The sequence below is a fragment of the Squalius cephalus genome, assembly GCF_949319135.1.
Source record: "Squalius cephalus genome assembly, chromosome: 18".
NCBI lineage: Eukaryota > Metazoa > Chordata > Actinopteri > Cypriniformes > Leuciscidae > Squalius > Squalius cephalus.
This window is the reverse complement of record NC_137139.1, coordinates 7,820,789-7,845,754: the sequence shown is the minus strand read 5'-3', so window position 1 is coordinate 7,845,754 and position 24,966 is coordinate 7,820,789. Positions and strand designations below refer to the sequence as shown.

The following is a 24,966-nucleotide window of genomic DNA, read 5'->3' as shown; positions in this document are numbered from 1 at the left end:
AGAGAGAGAACAGGAAATGTCAGTGTGGTTTACATAAATGTAAATGCCGATAAACACTTTGATCTGGGAATTAATAATTAATGATAAAGGACAAATGTAACTTAATAATCTTTTGTACAATCCAAGTAATGTTCTTAAATACCTCAATATCTCCAGTGTGCAGTTTGGACTCTTCAGTCCAACACAGAGCAGTTTCACTCCTGAATCATACAGGTCATTATTACTCAGGTCCAGCTCTCTCAGTGAAGAGTTTGATGATTGTAGAATTGAGGCCAAGCCTTCGCAGGATTGATCAGTGAGATTACAGTTGCTCAATCTAGACAAAGCAACAAAAACTAAAGAGGTCACATTTCTGAAATTAATAAATCTCAAAATCAAATAGGAGGAATCACTGGAGAATAGGAGGAATTATAGAGCAAGTTTCACAAAACAGAGACACAAATTAGGTCAAAAGTATAAATTAATTAAACAACAAAACATCCTGTATGATTTTTCTGTCTGGCAATTGGACAAGTAGAAAAAGCCATTAGAAAGACTGACTGGCTAAGACTGATTCCCAAGTTTCTAATATATCATGCAGAGCATGCAGGACAGAATTTGGAAGACAACTGGGGGGTTGGTCAGTCCAAAAGGCACCACTGAATAATTGTAGGGACTAATAGGAATGTTAGAGCCACTGTTCGGTTCTTTGGGTCACTAGAAAAAATATATTGGTAAAATTCATGGTTATAAAAAATTCTGCTTAAAATATTGGGAATAGTAGGATTTAAATATATATATATATATATATATATATATATATATATATATATATATATATATATATATATATATATGTATGTATACAAAAGGGATTTATTTAAGCAAATTATATTTAGTTCATAATGATTATTTGTTGCGTGATGGTTATTTGGGTATGAGTATGCGCAGTTTCGCCGTAAGCTTCATAAAAAACGTAAAGGGAGTAGCGACGCGTCCATTGTTTATTCACAACCCATCGTCAGGAGCACACAGCCCGTTGGTATGTAGCGAATTTAGAACCTTTTGAAATGTTTACCATGAGCTACGGTCTGCTGTACTTTAATTTAGGAATGTTTAAAGTTTCGTACTTGTGTAATTGTTGACATTGGCTGCGCTTAGTCCGTGCTGAGAGACTTAATTTGTAGTTTAAGTTAGCGCGTGTACTGTTCAGTTCTCTCGGTTTGCGATATGTTCGAATGCTGGATAATTAACAAATTACCAAGTAAACTAATGTAGCAGTCGGCTGTGTGGTAGGCGACGGAGTTGCATTTAGTAAAACATTGAATTGAAGTGTTATAATGATTATTGCACTTTGCCTGCTGACTCGTGTGATAGCTGTACTCTGCGCAGGTGCGCTGAAATGCATGATGGGAAATGTAGTTTCAGCGGTGTTCTGACGCAGCTCTGTAAGACTGTATAGGAGATTATATAATAGTGTATTCTTATTTACAGCAGAAATAGTTCTAGTTATTTTATTGTAACTACTTCGTTTGTTTATTTTGCATTATATTCAATGGATATATTTGTAACACTGGTTTATTTCTTATTTCAGGTTTATGACCTGTGGTCTGTTGTAAATAAAAATAAAAATACAAGACTAATGACAAACACGAGTCGTGCCATGTGTGCTGCCTGTCACTAGCCCATTCGGATGGCTGAAGAATTAAAAAGATCCGAACAGCCACTAATCTGCCTCTCCAATCTGATCATTTGGGTAAAGACATTGCAGACCTCTGGATTTGCTAAGAAAAGCAAGTGTTGTTGGTGGAAGTGGATAAAGTTTGTTTATTGTGACATCCTTGATGTGTCATTACAAGTGCACAGAAAATGTGAGTGATTCCTTCAGAGTGAACACGAGTGAATCTGACTGCAGAAGATGTGAAAGATATGTATAAAAATGATGTTATTTAAGCCAGCGCAAATACCTGTGTTTACATCCTGTTTTCGGTTGAAGTCCAAAGTAGTCGATTGCCGAGTTCACACGCGTGATCATAGGTAACTAAACCTATGCGCATGAACTCGGCAATCGACTACTTTGGACTTCAACCGAAAACAGGATGTAAACACAGGTATTTGCGCTGGCTTAAATAACATCATTTTTATACATATCTTTCACATCTTCTGCAGTCAGATTCACTCGTGTTCACTCTGAAGGAATCACTCACATGACCTGTGCACTTGTAATGACACATCAAGGATGTTAAGAGGCTAATAGCAGGTTTAAAACTTGCCCCATTGAAGTCAACAGGGTGCAAATTTTAAAAATAGAATAACTCGGTGTAGGCAACACCGATTTTTGTCGTTGTTCTCTGTATTGACAGCACTCCAAATGTACAAAAAAATGAGCTCAATGTTAAAATTGACCGGAGTTCTCCTTTAATTGAGAATTATAGAGAATAATAGATTAGACAGAAATCATATGGAACCTCTTGTTGCTTCAAGTCGTGTTTTAAAATAATTAATTGAGACACATAGCTTATGTGAAATATGGGGTGATCTAAATAATAATGTAAGATGTGTAAGATGACACGTGGGTATATAATAGAGAAAAAAAAAATCCTTACCCAGTCTGTGTTATAGACACTCAGAAACACAATGAAGCTCAAGCCACAAGTGTGGTTATGCCTCATTTCAAATCTGAGGATGATATCTCTAAAACTATGCATTCTGTGAATAATTTCAGAAGATCATGTCAGGTAAGTTTTTAGAGAAGGCTGATAAGATGCAATATTTTATTGACCTTTTAAACACCCATTTGCAGTCTCATGTCTAATGTCTGGCGAGGAGAACTGCTCAATTATTGCTCTTTTGTTCTCACCTCTGCCGGTATGATACTTAATCTTCATAATTCTTTTATCGTTAATCTTTTGTTTGTTTTCAGACATTATTAACCTCTATTCTGGCATTAAATGCCCATCTACACCACTTTCATCCCACTATACATTAATCCACCTATTATCTGAAGTCTTTCTAGAAAATAAAACAAAAAAGTGTTCTTGGGACCTCATGTGAATTCTTTTAACAAAATAGATTATAGCTCCTGAAATAGAATATAGCTCCTGGCACAACAGGTGCATTAGAGCTACAATTAGCATCAAGCTACATAACACAATTTAAAAGATTAATATTACACTTTCACTCAAAACTCACTTTAAACAACAAATAAGTGTTTGTATTACCTACTTAGTCTCATAATGATGTTAAAATGTTATATTTAGCATTTTATATGGAGCTAATCGCCACACCTGCTTAGTATTTATAATTCCAACATCCATTAATGATATGAAAATAGCCCAAAACGCATGAAAATCACACACAAACCATATGCCATTGTTATCTATGTTTATTAGCTTATTATTTCGCGTGTAGAAATGTTTCTTTGGTTTGTTCTTCATGGAGCTCAGGACAAGGAACTGTACAGGACAGCTAATGTAGAAGGGCAGGAATTAGGGTCACGTTGACACATAAGATGATTGATGGCTCTAGAGATGAATGAGTGTGCGATGAGTCAAATCTGACGCAAATTAGGAAGAGGAGAGACAGAGCTTGCTATGTACGCCGTTTTAGCTCATCAGATCTCATAATTCAGTGGGAAATTAGTATTTTTTCTATTTTGCAAACATGATTATAAATCAATATTTCTCCAAATATGCGCACTAACGGACGCTCTCTAGTGCATGTATGTGAACACAAATAAATTCTTGCAGATTTGCTTGGCATTAAACCACAAGGGGCTCTGGTCCAATCTCTCTTTCAGAATTGAACGCAAATGGATGCCCTATCTAAGTTTTTCTTTAGTTTTGAAAAGAAGAATGGTCAGAGTCATTATGTTCACTCCTTATGCAATGAAAATGAGCAAGAATTAACAAAGGCATCTGATATTAGAAACAAGCTCTACAATTCTATGACAAATTGTATCGTGGTGAATACAGAAAGGACGAGGAGTTATCTACTGGCTTCTATGAAGGATTGCCACATGTCTTGGAGGACTCAAAAGCAGAGTTGGAGATGCTTCTTTCTGAAGAGGAGCTTTTGAATGCTCTGAAGGGCATGGAATAAAACTCCTGTTAAGTTTTATAAAGAATTTTGGGCTGTCCTGGGCAAGGAATTGCTGGCAGTCATAAATGAAAGTTTGGCTGATGGCTCTTTGCCTTTGAGTTGTAGTAGAGCTGTGATCACATTACTACCTAAAAAGGGTGATTTGCAGGAGACCAAGAACTCGTGACCTGTGAGTTTGTTATGTTCTGATCTTAAAGTCCTTTCTAAGACTCTGGCTAATAGACTTAAAGCAAATGATGGGGCAGGTCATTCATTTTGACCAGACGTATTCTGTGCCGGGCAGGTCAATCACAGAAAATGTCTCATATGAAATGTTTTAAGTCTTTTAGGGGGTAAATTTAGGGTTTAATATATATTGACCAAGGAAAAGCATTTGACAGAGTTGAACACCAGTATCTATGGAACACCCTAGAAGCTTTTGGTTTTAGTTCTAATTTTATTGGTATGATAAAAGTGTGTTACCCTTTTAAAGTTAGTAGAGGGATCACGGTTGTGCACTATCTGGTATGCTTGACTCTTTAGCTATTGACCCAATGCTGAATAAACTAAGAAACAAGATTAAAGATGTAATCTTGTATCACGAAATACATCAAATTTCAGCTTATGCTTATGCTGATGAAAAGCTTATCAGCTAATTATGATCATGGTAAATAGGCAACAAGACATTAACTAGTTGATTTCTGTTAATATGATTTTGGGATCATTTCAGCTGCAAAAGTTAATTGGAAGAAGAGTGAAGCACTGGCCGTTGGGAAATGGGAGGAAGGGCTACCAAAATTCCCTAGTGGGATGATTTGGAAGAGGGAAGGTTTTTAAAATGTAACATTTTAAAGCCATGATGTACAGAACGTCACACAAAGATAAAGAAGAAAATGTATAAAAACATATTGGATCAATAAAACTAAGAAATAACATAAATAACTGCAGAAAGGCCACACTGCAGACATGATTTGCATTTCACATGTCGGAAAATCAAATTAAATAGACTAAATTGCCTGTGCGAGCACACTCAAAGTACAGCGCAACATCGATGCACCGAAAAATGATCAACAATTAATTTACAGAATTAAATTAGAACAGAATATACCTTTCTAATAAGTGAAATACGAAACGAAATAAGTCAGAATCAAGTCACAAGGTGCAGAACAAATGTGTGCAAGATGCCTAAAGTACAGGGGAACATATATTCAAAATACAAGTCACAAATAGTTAAATTAGATAACCCTGAGTGATCAATAAATAAAATAAAATAAAGAAATTATTAAAATAACGAAAGTATAGCCAGAATTGTGTCTTTTTAAAGGGATTTTTTTTTATTTATTTTTTTTTATCTCAAAAAAACATTTGGGTCTTTTCAAATTGTGTGTGCAATAAAGTATACTTACGTTACATTCTAAAACGCTTAACTTGAAAAACGCTTAACTGCTTAAGACAGTTATATTAAAAGATCAAATTCTGCACACACCTTATTAATAAAGCATAGCCGACTATATAGCTTACAAAAAAGCAGATGAGCCCAGAATATGAACGCAATGTGTTTAATTACACGTTAAGCACTTTCCTCCCATATAAATCCGTTATTAGAAAACGCATTGCGTTCATATTCTGCGCTCATCTGCTTTTCTGTACATTGTGTGCTTAGTATAGTCTTTACTGAGTTTTGGTCTTTTAACATCACTGTCTTAATATACATTAAGCCATGTTAAAGTGCCATTCGAGTGTTTTAAAAGCGTTTTTTACGTTAAGCGTTTTAGAATGTCCCGAGGAAAACCAACTTAATGTTGGCAGACAGAAGAGAGATCATGGTTTTCCTGATGCTAAATCCAGCCTTGGAGAGTATCTTTTTTTGGTGTGCATCCACACTGTAGATTTTCTTATCCCAGACATTGTTAAAGATTTAAATCCCTGCCGCCAAGATGCTCCTCTGTCGGTCACGGATCATGGAAAGTGAAACTTAAAACTGTCACAGGGGTGGTTGGATTTATTCACGCAAGTTAAAAAATATTTATTTCTTCTTTCTTTTCACATTTTTATTTAGGCCTACAGCATTATCATAATAGGCTGTATATTAACTTATTGGCAGAAAACCAGTAGTTAGATGTGAAATCAGACATTGAGCACCCCCATATAGCCAAAATGGCATGATCCTCGTTTCATAACACCTCTGCGAAGATTCGACCGTGAGATTGGTAGTCGAATCAGACTCCTCCTATCGAAGCATTGAATATTCGACTATTCAGGGTCACCCCTACTAACCATAGTGGATATAAGAGACTCATTTCCATAAATTGGGATTATACCAGACCTAAAAGAAATGTCAGGTCCTTTGTTGGATCTCAACGGACTGCAAAATTTAGAGCTGAATGAAGTAGAAGGAAAAGTGAGTTATAAATGTTTTGTGAATGTTTTTAATAAAGGAACACTAAATGATAGGGCTGACACAGTGTGGAGGGATAAACTCAGGTTGAAAGAGGAAATGAAGCCAGTGTGGAGGGTGCTGTACAAACCATTATTGACAAAACAATCTGGTGACTTACAATAGAGAATATTACATGGTGCTGTGCTTGTTAACACATTTGTTTCAGTGATTAATCAAAACACTGATAATAAATGTGTTTATCCAGAGAAACTATTTTTCATTGTATTTTGGAGTGTGTAAGACTTCAAACGTTTTTCATTTTTTTTCTGTGTGTGTGGTAAATGCGGGGGAAAGTTTACACCAGATGTTTTTTTATTTTGGGGGCAGGGTACAATCTAAGGTAAAAGATTAAGGGCCCTATTTTAACGATCTGAAACGCAAGTAACAAACGTGAAACGCAAGTAACTTCGTGGGCGGATCTCGGGCGCTGTTGCTATTATACCGGCGGGATAAATTACTCTTGTGCCCGACGCAAATCTAAAATGGGTTGGTCTGAAGTAGCTACATTACTCATAGGTGTGGTTTGGGCGTAACGTGAAATAAACCAATCAGAGCATCATCTCACATTCCCTTTAAAAGCAGGCACACTTGTTCCATGGCGGATTGCTGTTATAATGGCGGAGAAGTGACATTGTATGGGGATGGAGAAACCCACCCAAATTAGCTTCAGTTAAACAGGCGTGTTTAACTTTGGGTAAAGGTATAATTTGGGTAAATGTGTAAGCTAGATTTAAGCCTATTTTTTTCACATTTTCATGGACACCACAATGATTTCGCTCGTGGTAATATTTTTCCTTGTAATTATGTATGGTTTGCAAAAAATGGGAACTGCTGCGTCTGTGTAGATGAGAGAAGAAAAAAGTGTATGCACGTTGTGCACACGCTACTTTATGGCCAAGCATGCGCCCTTAAAATAGCATCTGAATAACGCGTCACTGACTTTAGACTAGATTTCACCAGGGAACGTTTGTACCGGAACACGCCTCCTCTTTTCGCTGAACCGCCCCCGGGAGCCCAAGTTAATTCCCTAATTTACCGACGTGCGTCTGTGGAGGAAAAAGTCCGCTGTGCGTCCGGTGCAAAATAGGAATGATACATTCGTCGGTGTACAAAGTCAATTGCGCTGGGTGCAAGATAGGGCCCTAAATGGCAACAGCTCAATTTTCTTTTTGGACAGGCAAAGCTCATAATTTATAAAACAAGGAAGAACAGAATAGAAAATAGGTGTGGTCAAAAGATTACATCTTTATTTAAAGCATTTGTCAAGTCAAGAAAATGTATCTCTCTGAGTTTAGCTCCAGCCCTAATATAAACTTTGCTGTGCAGTGGGTATGTGGAATAAAGATATTTTTGTTTTTGTTTTTTTGCAGAATAGAAGCACGGGGCTCTAAAGCAGGGGTGTTCACCTTTCTGCAGAGCTGTACATTGCAATGTTGCCATGTCTTAGGGGCCATTAATTTAAGGTGGTAAGAGTAACAGGGCACTCAAGATTAAAGAATGGGATCAAGAGAGATCCACAAACAGATCCATGAAATTGCCTGAATAAGCCACAGAATAAACAACAAACCTTAAGGTGCTTGTTTAGTTCTGTTGCTGGAGATCTAACTTCCTGCAGAGTTCAGTTCCAAGTCTGCTCTAACACACTTTTATTATTAAGTGTTCCTGTAGATCTTATTTAGGTTCAAGTGTGTTCGATTAGGGTTAGAGCTAAACGTTACAGGAAGGTAGAGCTCCAGGAACAGGGACACCTATGACTTAAAGGTACCTCAAAAAAACAACACGGAACAAGACTGCATTTTGCAGCTGCCTGGTCCTATCCATTGAGGGTTGCATACTTAGTAGGCATTTTCTCCATACAGTTATCCCTGAAGTGCAGTGGCATGTGGTGGAGTTATAAAATGAGGAGTCACGCCTAGCCAATTCTGTAAAACCACCTCTACTGAAGTGGTCTCCTACATCTACTCTTCTGTTGAACATGGCTTACAACTTCCTAGGTCAGGAACAGGGCAGAAGGCACATGTGTGAATGTTTAATTTCATAATACATACCTCAGTTTTTCTAGTTGACATTGTGTCACGGTTGGTAGATCCGCTGTCTCATTCTAGTCTGTGTGTTTACGTGTGTGTGTGTGAGTGTGTGGGTGTGTCTCAGTTCATTCATTGTTTCATGTGGGCGTTGTCACTGATCTCCCTATCATCCTGATCTGCGACAGCTGATTGTAATTATCACAGCCTATTTAATGCCCTGTCTTTCGTCCCATGTTTGTCAGATCGTTGTTTGATGAATCCCCGTCTGCGTGCCTGCTCCTGTTTGTTTTCCTCGTGTTTCGCCTGCACTGTGCTGGATTGGATTCCTCACTGCTGATCTCACCACGGATTCTTCATTGTCGATCTCACCACGGATTCTTCATTGTCGATGTCACCACGGATTCTTCACGGTCGATCTCACTACGGATTCTTCACTCACCCACTCACTGAGGATCGCCTGTCTCAGCCCCTGTGTCACGCTCTCCTGTTTGCTGTGTTCCTGGCGATCTCCTGTTGGCTGTGCACTGACGATCTCATCAAGAAGAATACTGTATCTGTCATTTACCCTGAGTGTTTATTACAAAATAAACTTATTGTGCACTCGCACTTGTTTCCTATCAGTTTGTCATTACACATTGTGGACTCTTCAGTCCATCAAAAAGCAGCTCCATTCCTATATCCTGCGGGTCTGTCTCTCTCAGGGAGTTTAAAAATTGTAAATAATTAATTTGTGGATCATGCAGGTTATTATTACTTAAATCCATCTCTCTCAGGGGGCAGTCTGGTGATTGTAGAAGTAAGGCCACAATTTGACAGCATGCATCACTGAGATTGCAGCCTGCAAGTCTGTAACAGAAATAAAATATATAAGCACAAAAGGTCTAGGGCAGATAAGGGAGACAAAATGTGCAGAGCGTTGGGTCGCTAAAACCCAAACTGAGAACCACTGGTCTACACATTAATAGAGCTACAGCTGGTCTCTCAATGTCCTCTTCAAATAAGTATTGTGTCATGTATGCTTGAAGTAGGGTGACCAGACGTCCCGAAAAATTCGTGACAGTCCCGAAATCTAAGCTGTTGTCCCGAATCCGGCCCTAATTGTCCCGAAAATTATACTAAAGCAAAGTCTTGAGGAGTTATTGTCTGATAAAACATTAAAAACTGTCCGTGGAGGTTGAGTCGTCCTGCAGCCAGCCCCCGCCAGCTGCTCATTGGCTGCAGCATCTTTTTTGTTTCTATTTTTGAAGTTCTACAAAGATACTGTAGGCACAAATTTAGATATGCATTAATAAGCTAATTTTCATTCATTCTTCGTTGACATGGCTGGTGTACCGGAACCCCAACACGCCGCTAAAAAGCAAAAATATCTCTGCCAGCCAGTCGTAAAGGAGTGATTGATTGGTCGCGGCACTGTGTGCAAAAAAATACTTCGGCCTAATGTCTGATGTCGGGTTACACAAAGCAAATCATCTACACAATTATTTAGTTTTCTTATTTAATGACCAGCAATTTAGTTTAGCATTAGGCTATAGCCTGAAAGGTCTGATTTACGCACTGTTACAACAGTCATTGTTTTGTTTTTTCATAGTAGGACTATGATACCATAGTAGCCCCCCCGAACACCATCCCAAATTTCAGCCAATCTCATCTGGTCACCCTAGCTTGAAGGTCGAGGGAGGGAGGGAGGGAGGGAGGGAGGCGTCCTGGAGTCATGGCAGGAGATAGGCAGTTGACCAGGGTGATAAGGACAGGCTAGTTAGCCTTCAGGACGGTACCAGTAGTACAGGAGACCAGGGAGGTACAGGTATTTTGGGGAACCAGGGAGGTGCCAGGAGTTCAGGGAGCCAGGGCTCCTCCGTGGTCTTAACCTGGGAGCTTGGCTTGACCACTATGGCCAGGGCGAGGGATTTTTTGATATGCACACACTGCACAAATATACAGAGTTTCCCACTGTTTGCGCATACTAACTATTCTCCTACATTGGTTCTTTATTTGTTTTAAACAGCAGACTTAATATTTATCCATTTCTGGTCATAATTTGGAGATAATGAGCAAATTAACCTTTGTGCCATGCGTGCTGCATATATTTATCACATAGTAAAAATGTCCCTCCCTACGCCCAAAACCGTCGTCTGTGGATGGGAATCCGAAACAAGGACTGCCGGGACGTTGTTCTGCTCCACTTCACAGACACTGAGTGAAAGGAGAATTTTAGGATGACAGGACACTCATTTGTACGACACTTTATTCAACAGGAACAACAGCTCGTTCCGTGCGTCATACATCAGTACGTTATTTCAATGTCATTGCACATACGCAGTCCTTTCAGTTTCGGTTTTCAATCCGATCGTGTTTACATGTTCTCTTGATCGGATTAGAATAGGATTAAACCACCCCTTTCAATCCGATCGAAATTTCATTTTGGATCGAGCTCAATCGGATCAATTAAGGTGTTTACATGAAAGTTTACAGTTCGATTGAGCCGTCAATCCGATCACTAACTCATTATCTGGTTACATGTAAATGTAGCCACTATACTTAAAGAGGATAATGAAATATTCATCGGAATAACATTATAACATTATTCCTAATTGTAAACTGTTGTTGGTGTTCTCAAAATGGGGTCCGCGACCAATAGCCACGGGGTCCACAAAATGATTTGCTATACCATATTTTCCAGACTAAAGGCCCGTTCACACCAAGGACGATAACTATAAAGATAACGATAAAGATATAATTCTAAAAATCGTTCTCCATATTAAAGAATAACAGAGTTCACACCACAACTATAACGATAAAGATATGAGGAACGATATCGTTGGGATCACTTTCAGAACGATTTTTTTTCAGCTGTCAAACGATAAAACACTGACAGTCAATCAGAATCCATTCTAATTTAAAGGTCTCGCGCATTTAAAATGGGGCGCGCGCGCGCGTGCTTAGAATAAAAAGACCGTTATCGTTCGTTGGTGTGGACGCATATATAGTTATCTTTATCGTTATCCTTATAGTTATCGTGCTTGGTGTGAACGGGCCTTAAGTTGCGTTTTCTATCATCTGAAATGTGCTGCGACTTATTTTCCAAAGTTACTTATATAATGCATTTAACATCAAATAGGCTATACACACAAAAAAGTAGACACTGAAGGGATTTTATAAATGTATTTCTCACATCTGTGCTACAAGTTTTCACTGAGTTCTGGTTAATTTTTGCAACACGCTCCAGAAAAAGTTCAATTTAAATTGTCTAATTGTTGGTAAGTGTCTAAGGGCAAGTTTAACATGTTGCATGAGACATAGGTGGGACTTATTTTCCGGAAAATAAGGTAGGCTAAAAATTATAAAATTGTGCTTTATTATTAAAAAGTGCATATTTATAAATGGGGATACCGTTTATGCCAATAAAACATCTCTTTGTAACCATGGTTCCCTGAGAAGGGGAATGAGAAACTGTATATGAAGCACATGTCTAAGCATCAGCCTATGACATCACTACCAGTGTGACCATGAGTATAAAAGGGCGCCTGAGGAACACATCATTAAATTCTCCATCTGAAGGAGATGTAGCAGGCATCTCAGAAGCATAGCAACAAAATGCAGGGTCTCGTTCCCCTTCTCAGGGAACCATGGTTACATTTGTAACCGGAGACGTTCCCTTTCGATTGGGAACTCGCATTGCATCTGACAAGACGCTATGGGGAACAAATACCCACTCCGCCATACTGAGGGGAATGCATGTCTTATCAGCTGTGACTAATAACTCAAAGTAATGACTCTCCAGACTGCCAGAGTCAGATTCCCCAAAGGACGCACCAGCGAGCTGTCAGTGACACTATTCCCTATGGCCACCGCCCAAGCAAACAGGTACTGGTACTGCACTTTCATTTCGGCAGAGCTCAAAGGCTTGGAATCATATTCCTATTGAAAGATTCCTTTAAAGGAATTATGGCCAGGCACAAAAATAGACCATGGCCTGTCAATTCAATAAAGAAAATGCACAATTTTTTGAGAATGCAAGACACACACAAACACACGCCTATCTTCATAATCTTCATCGACTAATTTGACATTTGTCGTTTAAACTGAGGTTTAGAAATTACTAGTCAATTAGTCTAAAATTAAAAAGAAATCCTTAGAAAACAGTAAAAAAAAAAACTTACTTAATGTTTTATTCCAATATCCAAATATGATATTTAATCCCACAGAAAAAAAAGTGTTTACATTTGTGACATGATGTCTTTGCATTTGATCATTGCACATTATAAACAGGTCAAGCATTAGCTGAATAAACGTTAGGCAATTCAAACATATTTATAGAAAACAGTTGACTATGAATAAACAGGACCAATCAGAGCAAAACGGTTTGCTTATTCTTAAAAGAATATAAAGTAAACGTTAGCCAAGTCCGAAATATAACGAAGGGTTGTGTTGACGGTAAAGCATCCATCATTTGATTTAAATTTTATTTAGCTTTATTTGTTGGCTTTACTTGAGCATTAAATAATTTGCAGGGCTGAATGATACCTTCGTCTTATCTTGAGTGACCATGAATAACTCAATTCAATATTTCAACTTTCCATATCCACCCCAACCCGTTTACCTTAAGGAGTTAGAAGTACTATACTGTACTGTCCTCATTTAAGAAACCAGTCAGACGGCGGGAGTGAGGTCCGTGTACTTTGCGTTCATTAATTTTTCAATTTAATATTGAAATTATAAAAAGTAGAAAAGTGCTGTTTGTAAACTGACATTGATACAAAATAATGTCATTTATAATCGTTTCATATCTAACATATTTCAACTTAATCCCTTGTCCAAAACTCAGCGTATTGTAAATGCATCTCCGCACTGTCCAGTGGGTCAGGCAGCTTTGCCACATCGATTTTAGTTGGACAGCTAAATAAAACCATTGGTGTGCCAAAGAAGTAGGCTGATGGGTAATGTGGGTACAGATGCGAGATAACCTTCATTAATATTTCTGAAATAAACAACTGATATTTCTCTGGTTGTCGAAACCATGCCTATAGAGAAGAAACCCCTTCTAGGCCCTGCCCAGTGCGATTTGTGTCAAAACTTTCCTTAGTCCTGTTGTTGGATGAGAGAGAGATTATTAGTAATAAACAGTTTAAGAATCCGTCCAGAAGCGGAGGACTATTATTGGAACTGTGGAAGAACTAAAGAGGCACGGGTTGATCTTTGGTCGACCAATCGGCGGAAAGGGGTGTTTCATGCCCGCCCACATATGGAAATCAATAATTGATAACACTTTATTTTGATGGTCCCGCCTAAACCCCTAAATATTATTAATCAAACTTATTAATTAAGCCTAACTTATAAGAGGTCCATGGCCCCAAAAAGTTTGAGAACCCCTCGTTTAGATCAAGTATCTGTAATGAACTGTACATCAATACACAACAATCCCATGCTATGGGCACTGCCATTGATACAGGCTACAGAGGAAGGTATTTTTATGGCATGTCGTTATTGTGAAAGAACAGTTTTAATGAGAAAAATATGTTATTTTAATGACCAAACATTTTGTCATTATGAGAAAATTATGTTTCATGAGAAAAATTTAGTTTTAACCGCAGCATCTTGTTATTATGAGAAAATATATTGTTTAAACTACATATCTCGTCATTTTGACATAATTGAGTGGAAAATATAATATTAATTGAGTGGAAAATATAATATTAATGTGGCAGCAATGCACCAACGTACCCTACACCCTTTAACCATCCTCATTAAACTTTTTATTCCCACTATTAAAAACCTGTTTAGGCACTTCATTTCCACTTTTCAAATATTTCCTAATTTTGATTTACAATAAATGCCTCTATGAGCTCATATGCGATGGGTAAAGGATGAGTTCGTAAAAAGGCGTATTCAAACTCAGGTTGGTCGCATCAAGAAATAACACCACCAGCCTTTCTCTCCACTCCACTGCTTCAGTTATCACCGGCAACTTCTGGCTCGATCAGACAATGGTGGGTGGAGGTAGTCTAAATAGGCTAGCCTCTGCCAAAATTACGGCTATTTGCACTTGGTGTAAATTGACTCTCTGTTTCATTTGTCTTTCTTCCCCAAAGGAGCTTTATTTGATTCTCAGTAAAAGCAAGACATTCAAACTATTTCCGTCGTCTGCCTGTTTATGACAAACTGTTTTTGCTGGAAACATTTACTGATTTTTAATTTACGAAGGAAACACAAAAGAGCGTGTCAAAAGTGTCAACTTTTAATAAGGATGGTTTTTTTTTTTTTTTCTTATTTTGTTAAAAGATCTTTTGTTTTCCATCTAGTGATGTTCCTCAGAATACATAAGGTATATAATAAATTAATGAATATAAATTAATAAAAAATAAAATAAATAAATAAATAAATAGGCTATGGTTAACTTAATATTAGTGACATACATTTTGGACAATATTGTCAGTATTGGCTGTTTTTGCACAATTTCGCCAACAAAAATAGTTCTAAACAAACTAACTGCAACTTCATATGCACTGTCTATGCCACCTCTGCATTGCAAAGATTTATTTGGGTGATTTCATTTGATTGGTAACAGCCTTATAGTGTCTTATTATTCTTTTTTCTTTTTTTTTTTTTTTTATTACATTTAAGAATTTATCATAAAAGATTTAATAGTTAGAAAAAATGTCCTTATATAGGCCCCTTATTATACAAATCAGATCACATAACTGAATACTCACAGAGCTTTTCTGCAGTTGTTTATAGCTGGTAAAAATCTCCTCCTGCCCTCCTCTGATGTGTTGTATTTCTTGAGGTCCAGCTCATCCAGCACCTCCTCTGACATCTGAAGCATGTAGGCAATTGCTGAGCAGTGAGTAGAAGAAAGTTTATTCTCTGATTGTTTGTCTGATTTCACAAAGTCCAGAATCTCTTTGTGAAGAGTCTGATCATTCAATTCCAACAGACAGAGGAGCAGATTGACTGATCTGTCAGCTGAGATAACAAAATTTTCATCATAATCTCTGATTGTGGATTTAATGTACTGAGCGGTTCTCTTGATACTCTCTGAGGTGTTCTCTGTGTGTCTCAGAAAACCCTGTAGGAGTCTCTGGTTGGACTCCAGTGAGATGCCCAGCAGGAACCGCAGAAAAAGATCCAAGTGTCCAGTTTTACTCCACAAGGATTGGTCAACTACTGATTCTAGCAGCTCACAAAGTGAGTTCTTCATAAACCAGAGCCACTGAAACTGAGGTTTCAGTGTTTGCATGTTCTTAGTGATATACATGTAAAACACGTAGAAAGCAGCAAGAAACTCCTGAAAGCTCAGATGTATAAAGCAGTAGACTTTCCTCTGATTAATCACTGATTCCTCCTTAAAGATCTCAGTGCAAATCCCAGAATACACCGAGGCATCAGTGGTATCTATGCCACTCTCTCTCAGGTCCTGCTCATAGAACATCACATTGCCCTTCATCAGTTGTTTAAAAGCCAGTTCAGCTAGTTTCACAATCATTTCTCTATTTGACTCCAGGAGTTTGTCTGGATCTCTCTCTTCATACTTCTGGTTCCTCATATGAGTTTGAATGAGGAGGAAGTGGATGTACATTTCAGTCAGAGTTTTGGGGATTTCTGCACTGTCTTCTTGTTTCAGGATGTTTTGAAGCACAGTGGATGAGATCCAGCAGAAGACGGGTATGTGACACATGATGTGGAGGCTTCTTGCTCTTCTGATGTGTGAGATGATTCTGCTGGCTTGATGCTCGTCCCTGATTCTCTTCCTGAAATATTCCTCTTTCTGAGGGTCATTAAATCCCTGAATTTCTGTCATACGGCTGATGAATTTGAAAGGGATCTGACTGGCTGCTGCTGGTCTGGAGGTGATCCAGATGTGAGAGGATGGAAGAATATCTCCTTTAATGAGGTTTGAGGTCAACACACCCACTGAGGAAGTCTCAGTCACATCAGAAACTTTCTGAGGATCTGAAAACATCAGCGTAATTCTGCTTTCATCCAGACCATCAAAGATGAACACAACTTTACACTTCTCATAAATCTTTGAGTCCAGATCTTGAAGTTCGGGATGAAAGTCCAGCAGAAGTCTGTGAAGACTGTACTGATGATCTCGGATCAAGTTCAGCTCTCGAAATGGAAGCACAAACATGAAATCTACATCATGATTGGCTTTTCCCTCGGCCCAGTCCAGAATGAACTTCTGCACAGAGACGGTTTTCCCGATTCCAGCGATGCCTTTAGTAAGTACAGTCTTGATTTGGACTTTCTCCTCACATCCTGGTTCAGGTGAGGCTTTAAAGATGTCATTGCAGTAGATTGGAGTGTCTTGAGAGTGCTTTGTTCTGGCTGTTTTCTCCATCTGTATAATCTCATGTTCTACATTCACTCCTTCACTCTCTCCCTGTATGATGTAGAGCTGAGTGTAAATCCTGTTCAGCAGGGTTTGATTCTCTTGCAATTTGATTCCTTCAAATAAGGTCTCATACTTGTTCTTCATTCTGGTTTTGTGAGACTCTTTTACTCTATGCAGGACATCATCTGCTGGTATATGAGAATCCTGCAGCAGTGTGTGTGTCTGTAGAGCTGCTGCTTTGTTATTCTGCCTGATGTGGCAGCTCAGATCATCTCCCTCACTATTGCAGGGACAGGAGAAAGAAATAAGACACAAGACAAAAAAAACAAAACAAAAAAAAAAAACAGAATAATATACAGAAAATACCTAATATTATATGAGATTTTTATTGTTGGTAAGAAAACCAGCTCATCAAAACATGGCATTGAGTGTTAAAGGGATAGTTCACCCAGAAATGAAAATTAGCTCATGATTTACTCACACTGAAGCCATCCTAGGTGTAAATGACATTCTTCTTTCAGACGAATACAATCGGAGTCATATTAAACATGTCCTGGCTCTTCCAAGCTTTATCATGGGAGTCAATGGGTATATTTTTTTGGAAGTCCATCAAAGCGCATCTATCCTTGATAAAAGTGCTCGAAACGGCTCTTTGATGGACTTCCTAAAAAATATACCCATTGACTCCCACTATAAAGCTTGTAAGAGCCAGGAATTTTTAAAAATATAACTCCAGTTGTATTCGTCTGAAAGAAGAATGTCATATACACCTAGGATGGTTTCAGTGCGAGTAAATCATGGTCTAATTTTCATTTTTGTGTGAACTATCCCTTTAAGGTGCATAAAACATCAGATTTTCTAGTTTCTTTTTTCTCAATACAACAGTAATTCAATCCCAGGACAAAATTATACCTGCATGTTTATACTCACTCAGGATCAGAGGTCAATATTCCATTACTGAGATCAGGAGGCTGACAAATGGATTCATCACTCTTCATAGACACACAGCTGGATACTGGAGATGTTCTTCTCTGCCTCATTCTGGTGGTTTAATTAGCAAAGACGTGATTCAGGGTTTATATACTTGTCCACAGTGTAGGCAAGGGAGATAAAAACACAAGAAGATAATCCAAAAGGAAAACACAAATGTAGCAGCTTTGTACTTAACACAAAAGACAAGGATCAGCAGTGAACCAAGGAAACAGAAGGCTACTTATACACTCATGATGACAAAATAATCATAGAACAGGTGAGGAATAATCAAACACTATGGCAACAAATCAAACTAAGAAGTAAACATAGGAATGTGAAAACACTACAGAACAGAAACACAGAGCATGTGTCAATACTAAAGTAAACCATCTGCTAAATCTTTATAATTCAGTTTAGTTTCTGATACTAACGACATCATACCTGGTGTTAGAGGTCACTGTTCCATTACTGAGATTAGGAGGCTGACAAATTGAGTCGTTACTCTTCACAGACACACAGCTGGAAACAGGAGATTCTGCTCTCCGTCTCATTCTAGTGATATAATTCGTAAAACGTAGAAATAATTCAGGTACTACCTGCAAAAGAAAACCATTTAATATGCTAATATAATTCAGTTTCTTGTTTCAGTTTATAATTCAGTATCTCAGTCCCAAAAATGAAAGGGACCATCCAGACTTTAGAAAGTAAGGTTGGTGGAGCTAGCTTTTGATGTGACCAACCCGAGTTAAAATTTTAAAATAATGAGTTAAAAACTCATTATTTTAAATAAAAATTAAGAAAATATTTGAACAGAGGAAATTATGTAAATAATGAAATATGAAATGGAAATAATGGGTATTTAATAGTGTTTTCTGGGTATATATTTGGCCTATAATTGAAATTGGATGTGGTGCCCTCATGTCCACAACAATACACTGAGGTGCAGTGTCTGCCACTAATTGCACTAAGTGTAAATAGTTATTAGATGCTATTTATATTTATATTAGATGCAGAGTCAGCCACACCGTCACAGCCCCAATCATCACTCAATCACCAGGACCCGCCCACTCGGTCACAATCACCAGAGTACTGACTCGCTGCACCTGCACTCCCTCATTAACACAGCCTACATATTCCCAGTTCACCATCCACTCTGTCTGGTCTTGTTGCTGTTACCACTGTTCACTGTCAGACTCCTTACCTGTCTACCTAACTGTGATTTGTCTCGTCAAACTTCCAGTCTTCTGCCCGTCTTCGATCCGTCGTCCTGTTCCAGATCTCCTGTCTTCTTGTTCACTCGTCACCTGCACAGAGAATCCACGTCAATCTTCACCAGCTAAGTCACCATCATCAGTCAACAAGTCACCAACCTTAATAAACACTTATCACTATAACACCTGTCTGTTTCCTTCTGTGTTGTGACACTTATATTGTTATTGTAACATTTGTCAGGAACGGAAGAGATGAGAGACGTAAAACGGTGCAGGGGAATTATTTGAACGAACAAACCAACTAAAAACAATAACAGAGGAAAACAAAGCAAGGACCCTTACAAAAAAAGTATACTTCAAGTTAGTTTTATGAAGTATACTCAAGTAATGTTCAAATATATTTTTAAGTATACTTTATGTAGTAAGTATATTAATATCAATGTGTACTTGTAGTAAACTTGTAAGTGTACTATTTAAATACTGCTTGGGACTAAATTGGCCCACTTTTAGTACATAAAAGTATATATTTAAGTGTACTATGAGTGTAACAGTACACAACTAGGTTTCTCATTTGTAATGCATCTGTACTACAAGTGAACTTATAAGTATACTTACTTATTACTTACTTAGTTACTACTTAAAGTAGTTTACTATTTTAATACACATAGTACATTTTCTTTTTAGTTGAAGTGAAGTGTACTCAGTAAACGTGTTTAGTACTTTATACTGCAAGGATACTTGTAAGTTTTCTTTAAGTGAATGTAACATTATACTTATAGTTTACTATTTATATATTATTTTTGCACTTGCAGTATACTACTGTGTTCAAATTTAGATTTTTATATATATATATATACTTGAAAAATACCTTTCACTGTACTTTAACTGATTTTAAAAACATTTTATTAGCTTAATGTATCCTTTTTTATCAACACTTTTGAATGTCTGTTAGTTTCATAAAGAAAGGCAACATTTTAAACAAAGTTGAGAAAATCACATTTTTGTCAAAGGCCTTGATCAGATTCAGAACGATGATCAAAACACAGATGGCATAGATCTGAACTGATGAAGCTTCAGAGTCGTTTTCTCTTCATGGGTTCGACATTTAATTTGGTAACATTAAGCACTTTTGATTTACATGCTGTTTGATGATCACGTTATTTTACATTTGCATGAACAATCTGCTATCACTTGTTTCAGCTGCTGCTTATCCTGTGTTTTGATCCAGAGATTCTGTACCAGAAGATGTGTCATAGCGCCCCCTACCGTATAACAGTGAAAACATGGATAGCTGGAAAATTCAGTCAATGGAGGGGAAAAGTAGAATTAGAGTACATTTCTATGTACACTACCAGTGGACTAGCCTACACAAAAATTCAGATACGGAGAATTAGAAACATATCTGTTTTATATCAATATTTGAATCAATATTTTCAAACAATGTAAGTTTCATAAGACTGTATATGAAAAAACTATGTAAAAAAAAAAGTATATTTAGGCTACTCGATCAAAAGAGTTAACACAACTACAAACCAAGAATACTTTGAATACTTAATTATACTTTTAAGTATATCTCGATCAAAAGATTGAGCATAAGTACAGGCCAAATATACTTGGACTTTTCTCTGCAGTATAAGTCAAGTACACTTTAGTGTAATCTTTTCTGAGAAGTACATAAAGTATATTTCTGAGAAGTATGTAAAATGTAGACTGAAAGTATATATTTTTTTATTTTTAGTTTAAAAGAAGTAAAAAAACAATTTAATAAACTTCTTTTTCACAAGGGGAACAGGAAATATGAATCATCTACAAGCAACAACAAACATACTAACCCTTTTTGTAAAGACTTATGGAACAGAAAACAGGAACTATAACAAGAAAAACAACCTTTGGACACACTGTTCTGTCTATCAGAGAAAGTCACTTTTGGAACAGCCTCCCAACACACATTAGAGAATGTCCCACTTATTGCACATTTAAAAAGCACCTTAAACAGTTTCTTAAAAGTTCCCAGTTATGTCCTCATTTTGACTAATTTTATTTATGTAATTTGTCTGAATGCGTGTTAATGTATTAATGTGTTTCTTGACTGATATTGTATATTGTCATATTATTCTTTTGTGTTGTTGTCTTCCTGCCTCGGGACTACAGATGAAAATGAGCATTTATGCTATAATCTGGCTCATTTACAGTCTGTACAGAAGTGTAAGATTGTTCATTAATGTACACTGTCCCGAATAAATAAATAAATATATACATGTATAAAAATTAAACAATCTTACCTTGAATTATAAGCTTTTCTCTCTCTAAAATGGCATGGCATCTTTTGGTCTGTTGGTGAGTAGCAAGTGATTTGGTCCACCCACGATTGCCACACCCCTGTAGAGTTTCGATCCAAACCTGTTTTAACACAGCCGTGCATTATGGGAGTGGCTTGATGCAGCAGCAGATGCTGATAAAAAATAAAAAAATCTGTTTGCTGTGCCATGAGAATAATGTACTTGACCCTTAAGAAACTTTAATTAATGCTCTCGTAACAAATCTGCTTCACAGGTAAAATACAATTAATTGCTAATTACAACATTGAAATAAAAATGTAAAGCTTGTACAAATATTAGAAATCATGAAATAATAGAAATAACTGGGAATCATGTATCAAACGTTATACATTTCATTTATCTATTATAACTTTTATGTTGTTTTTGTCGCTTGGTTGTTTCCTTATAAAGGTCCAGAAATTCAAGTTTTTCGTCAGTATGATATGTTCTTTTTAAATATGATGTTATACGTTGCTGTCCTGCCGCCAGGCAATCACTGCATTGCTGATCATGGTTTGAGTATTAATATATCTCCCCTTTCCAATGAACACAAGAACGTGCAGTAATCTCAGACAACTTAATTCAGATATTTTAATCAAATTCACAAATTTGTTTGAAGAACCAAATTAGCCAGAGATCAGTTACCACAATTATAATTCTAAACCAATAAAGAATGATGACATTTTTACAGAGATTAATGAAACTGGTGTGCTGAAAGTTGTGTCACGAAGGTTAGTTGTGTCCCAAATGATGCATACTCTTTTTTGTACTCTATTTTGTCATTCAACATCAGAGTCTTATAGTCCCTCCCCCTCTACTATGACTGTCTAACTGAAGTTACAACAGTTGAGTGCATGAAGTGTCCAGCATTCCACACATTCTTTCTTTTTTTTTCATTCATTAAGTGCACCATCCGGGTATTTAAAGTGTATTTTTTCTATGTGGAATTGTAAGTGTAAACACATGCACTATTTATGTTAAGAAACATAATAGAATAGTGCGTAAGTACGCAAATTGGGATGCACCTAATGTTTTTTTTTTTTGTATTTTCATTCATGGTATCTATCAGTTCATGTATTCATCAGACCCACAACTTGGCATTGTTATATGCTACTGATATATTGAAACAATCAAACTGCATATTGTCGGTATGAAACCTAGATCATGTGATAAAGGTAGACAGGTGTCCTGCAGTGTACACTAATGTTTCTGTGAACCAGTACCTTATTGTGATTGTAATTTATGACTTAAAAAAAAATGTGATGGTGATGAAAGCTGTCCAAATGTGAGTTGGTCTGTGGAAAAGTGTCTGAGGTATGCAGAGGTACAGCAGTTTGCGGAAGATGAACCAGAATCCCAGAAGTCCAGACTCAATTACAAAAGAAATGTGGGAGGAATTACAGCTTGACAGTCTGACAGTTTACCAAATTCCTCTTTTTATATATTTACATATTATATATTGCACATTATTATATGTACATGAAAAACGCTAAGAAAAAACATTTCCATTTTGTAAACGTAGCAGAAAGAGCAATGCTTCAGAGAGGTTCACTTCTCCCCTGCTCCAGACTTGTGTGTTGAGAAAGCTATTGAATATGTAAACCTCTTGTCCTTTTTCAATTGCAGCTAGTGTGCACACGTTGTGGTTAAGTGTGTTCCTGTGATTAAACAGTGTTGTGGTTTTCTATCAGATATAGTAATATATTTATTTTAACCATTGCTAAGGTATTAAAAGGTATTGTATCTCTCTCATGTTGTTTTTGTTATATTAGAAGCTGTAGGGACTAGGGAGAGGGTGCCATTTTCTTTTTAAATACTACATGTATCCCTGTTTGTGGTTAGTTGGGGAGAAGAGGAAAGCCTTTGATGTTGATTTCTTTTCTTTTACCTGTTGACATTTAATTCTGTAATGTTAAGCAGTTTTGATTTATATGCTTGTTGAATGTGCGTAAGAAATGCTTTCTGCTTCTATCGCTTGCTTCTGCTTCTTAATAGGCTTTATGCCCAGCTCCACTACTTCCTGAACTTCAGCCAGCAACTGATTAATCCAGGTGTGTCTGATTATTGTTACTGAGGTCAGGCACACCTGGATTAATCAGTTTGTCCAATAATGGCAGACAGGAAACAAAGAAGCTGGCTGAAGTTCAGGAAGTAGTGGAGCTGGGCATAAAGCCTATTGCCAGTGTTAATTTGTGTTTTGATCCGGAGATCAAACACACTATTTCTGCCACAATACAATGGTTACAGTTAGCGCTACTACATTAAATCAATGGAGAATGTAGGTGACTTGTGGATTGAAATGCCTCTTATAACTTGTTCATTCATGGCACAATGTTTCTCCTGGTTTTCACATTGGCAAGGTTTAATCTGATATGGTTTATAATAGAGAATTATGCACTGAATAAATGCTTTCTCACTGGATCCCCCAGTCCTACTGCAAACGCTTAGGGGTTTATTTCCACAGAATGGAGTTAAAAAAGTAAAGCAAATGTTAACCCAACAGAGGTAAACCAAAATATTCATAAAGGGGAAAAAAAGAAGTAAAAAATACCAAACAAAAAAAAAAACTTTTACAATAAACACGAGTCACTGTATTTGCCTCTCAAACTAATACAGAGGTCAGGGACTACAGAACCTGTTCTCTCACAGAACACAACTAACTCGTACAGAAACAGTTAAACAATGTATACATTGGTGGCCAGCACCGATTTACACAAAAAGGGGGAAACGCAGATACATAATGGCCATTTCACAAAATAAACAAATATGAAAACATCAAATATACACAAACAAACACTTCACATAATACTGTCAAATGACTTCACTTTATAAATGTACTTCCTATATAAATAAAAGAAAAGGAAGCGAAATAGTCCGTGGTGTCCCCTGGGCAGAAACCGGAATGGTTGCGGCTCAAGCAGGCTCAACCAACATCCGCCACAACGGCTCAAACGAGAAGCGCTGTTTCATTCCACTTTTGTTAAGTTTGGCGTTTGATTAGTGGTGGGCAGATCGAGGCTTCGTGGAACACTGAAACAGTTGAAGCAAATATGCCGTATTGTGTCCAGTCGTCGAAACAATCCGACACCCGTCTTCATGGTGACCCCTATAGTGGTCAGAACAGTGTAAATGCAACAAAAACCTGTGGCAAACATGCCTACATTTTTTTTTTTTTTTTTTTTTACAGTCTATTATAAAAACACCTTTTACAAATCTAACACAGTACGACTATACAATAAACAAAAAATGAAACATAATAATATTAATGTTATAATTAATACAAAATGCATGGTTGTCGTAAATACAAGAATACCACACAAATGGGATGTTGTGCTAGAGTAAAGTCACATAAGGTCAGGAGCAGAGACTGACATTTTTTCGGGAATACCACGGGTCATGGAAATCCCACGGGATGGGAAACAAAATCACTATTAATCACAGGATTGGGACGGGAGTGGGCGGGACCGGGAATCATTATAACACTATGATACCCAACTTTATACACACATATACCGTTCATATAAATAAATTATTTTACTTTTGAACACAATTCCAGTTTCCCTTCATCTTTATGCTCTCCTGTTTGCTGAATGACATGCTCCAC

At 37.2% G+C, this 24,966-nt stretch overlaps 1 protein-coding gene across 2 annotated transcripts in view; it reads right to left on the bottom strand.

Moving 5' to 3' along the window:
* The window catches only part of LOC307145379 (protein NLRC3-like), a 36,023-nt gene extending 14,604 nt beyond the window's left edge, over nt 1-21,419 (bottom strand). The window contains exons 1-6 of one of the 2 annotated variants that reach the window (XM_079848457.1): nt 21,327-21,419; nt 19,035-19,137; nt 18,275-18,429; nt 17,792-17,902; nt 15,237-17,141; nt 143-316 (exon numbers count right to left, since the gene is read on the bottom strand). In XM_079848457.1, the coding sequence (XP_079704583.1) occupies nt 143-316; nt 15,237-17,141; nt 17,792-17,902; nt 18,275-18,384 (2,300 nt within the window). In that variant the 5' untranslated portion in view covers nt 18,385-18,429; nt 19,035-19,137; nt 21,327-21,419. The remainder of the gene's footprint in view (nt 1-142; nt 317-15,236; nt 17,142-17,791; nt 17,903-18,274; nt 18,430-19,034; nt 19,138-21,326) is intronic. The other variant, XM_079848458.1, reaches the window with a different exon arrangement.
* Between the last annotated feature and the right edge of the window lie 3,547 nt (nt 21,420-24,966).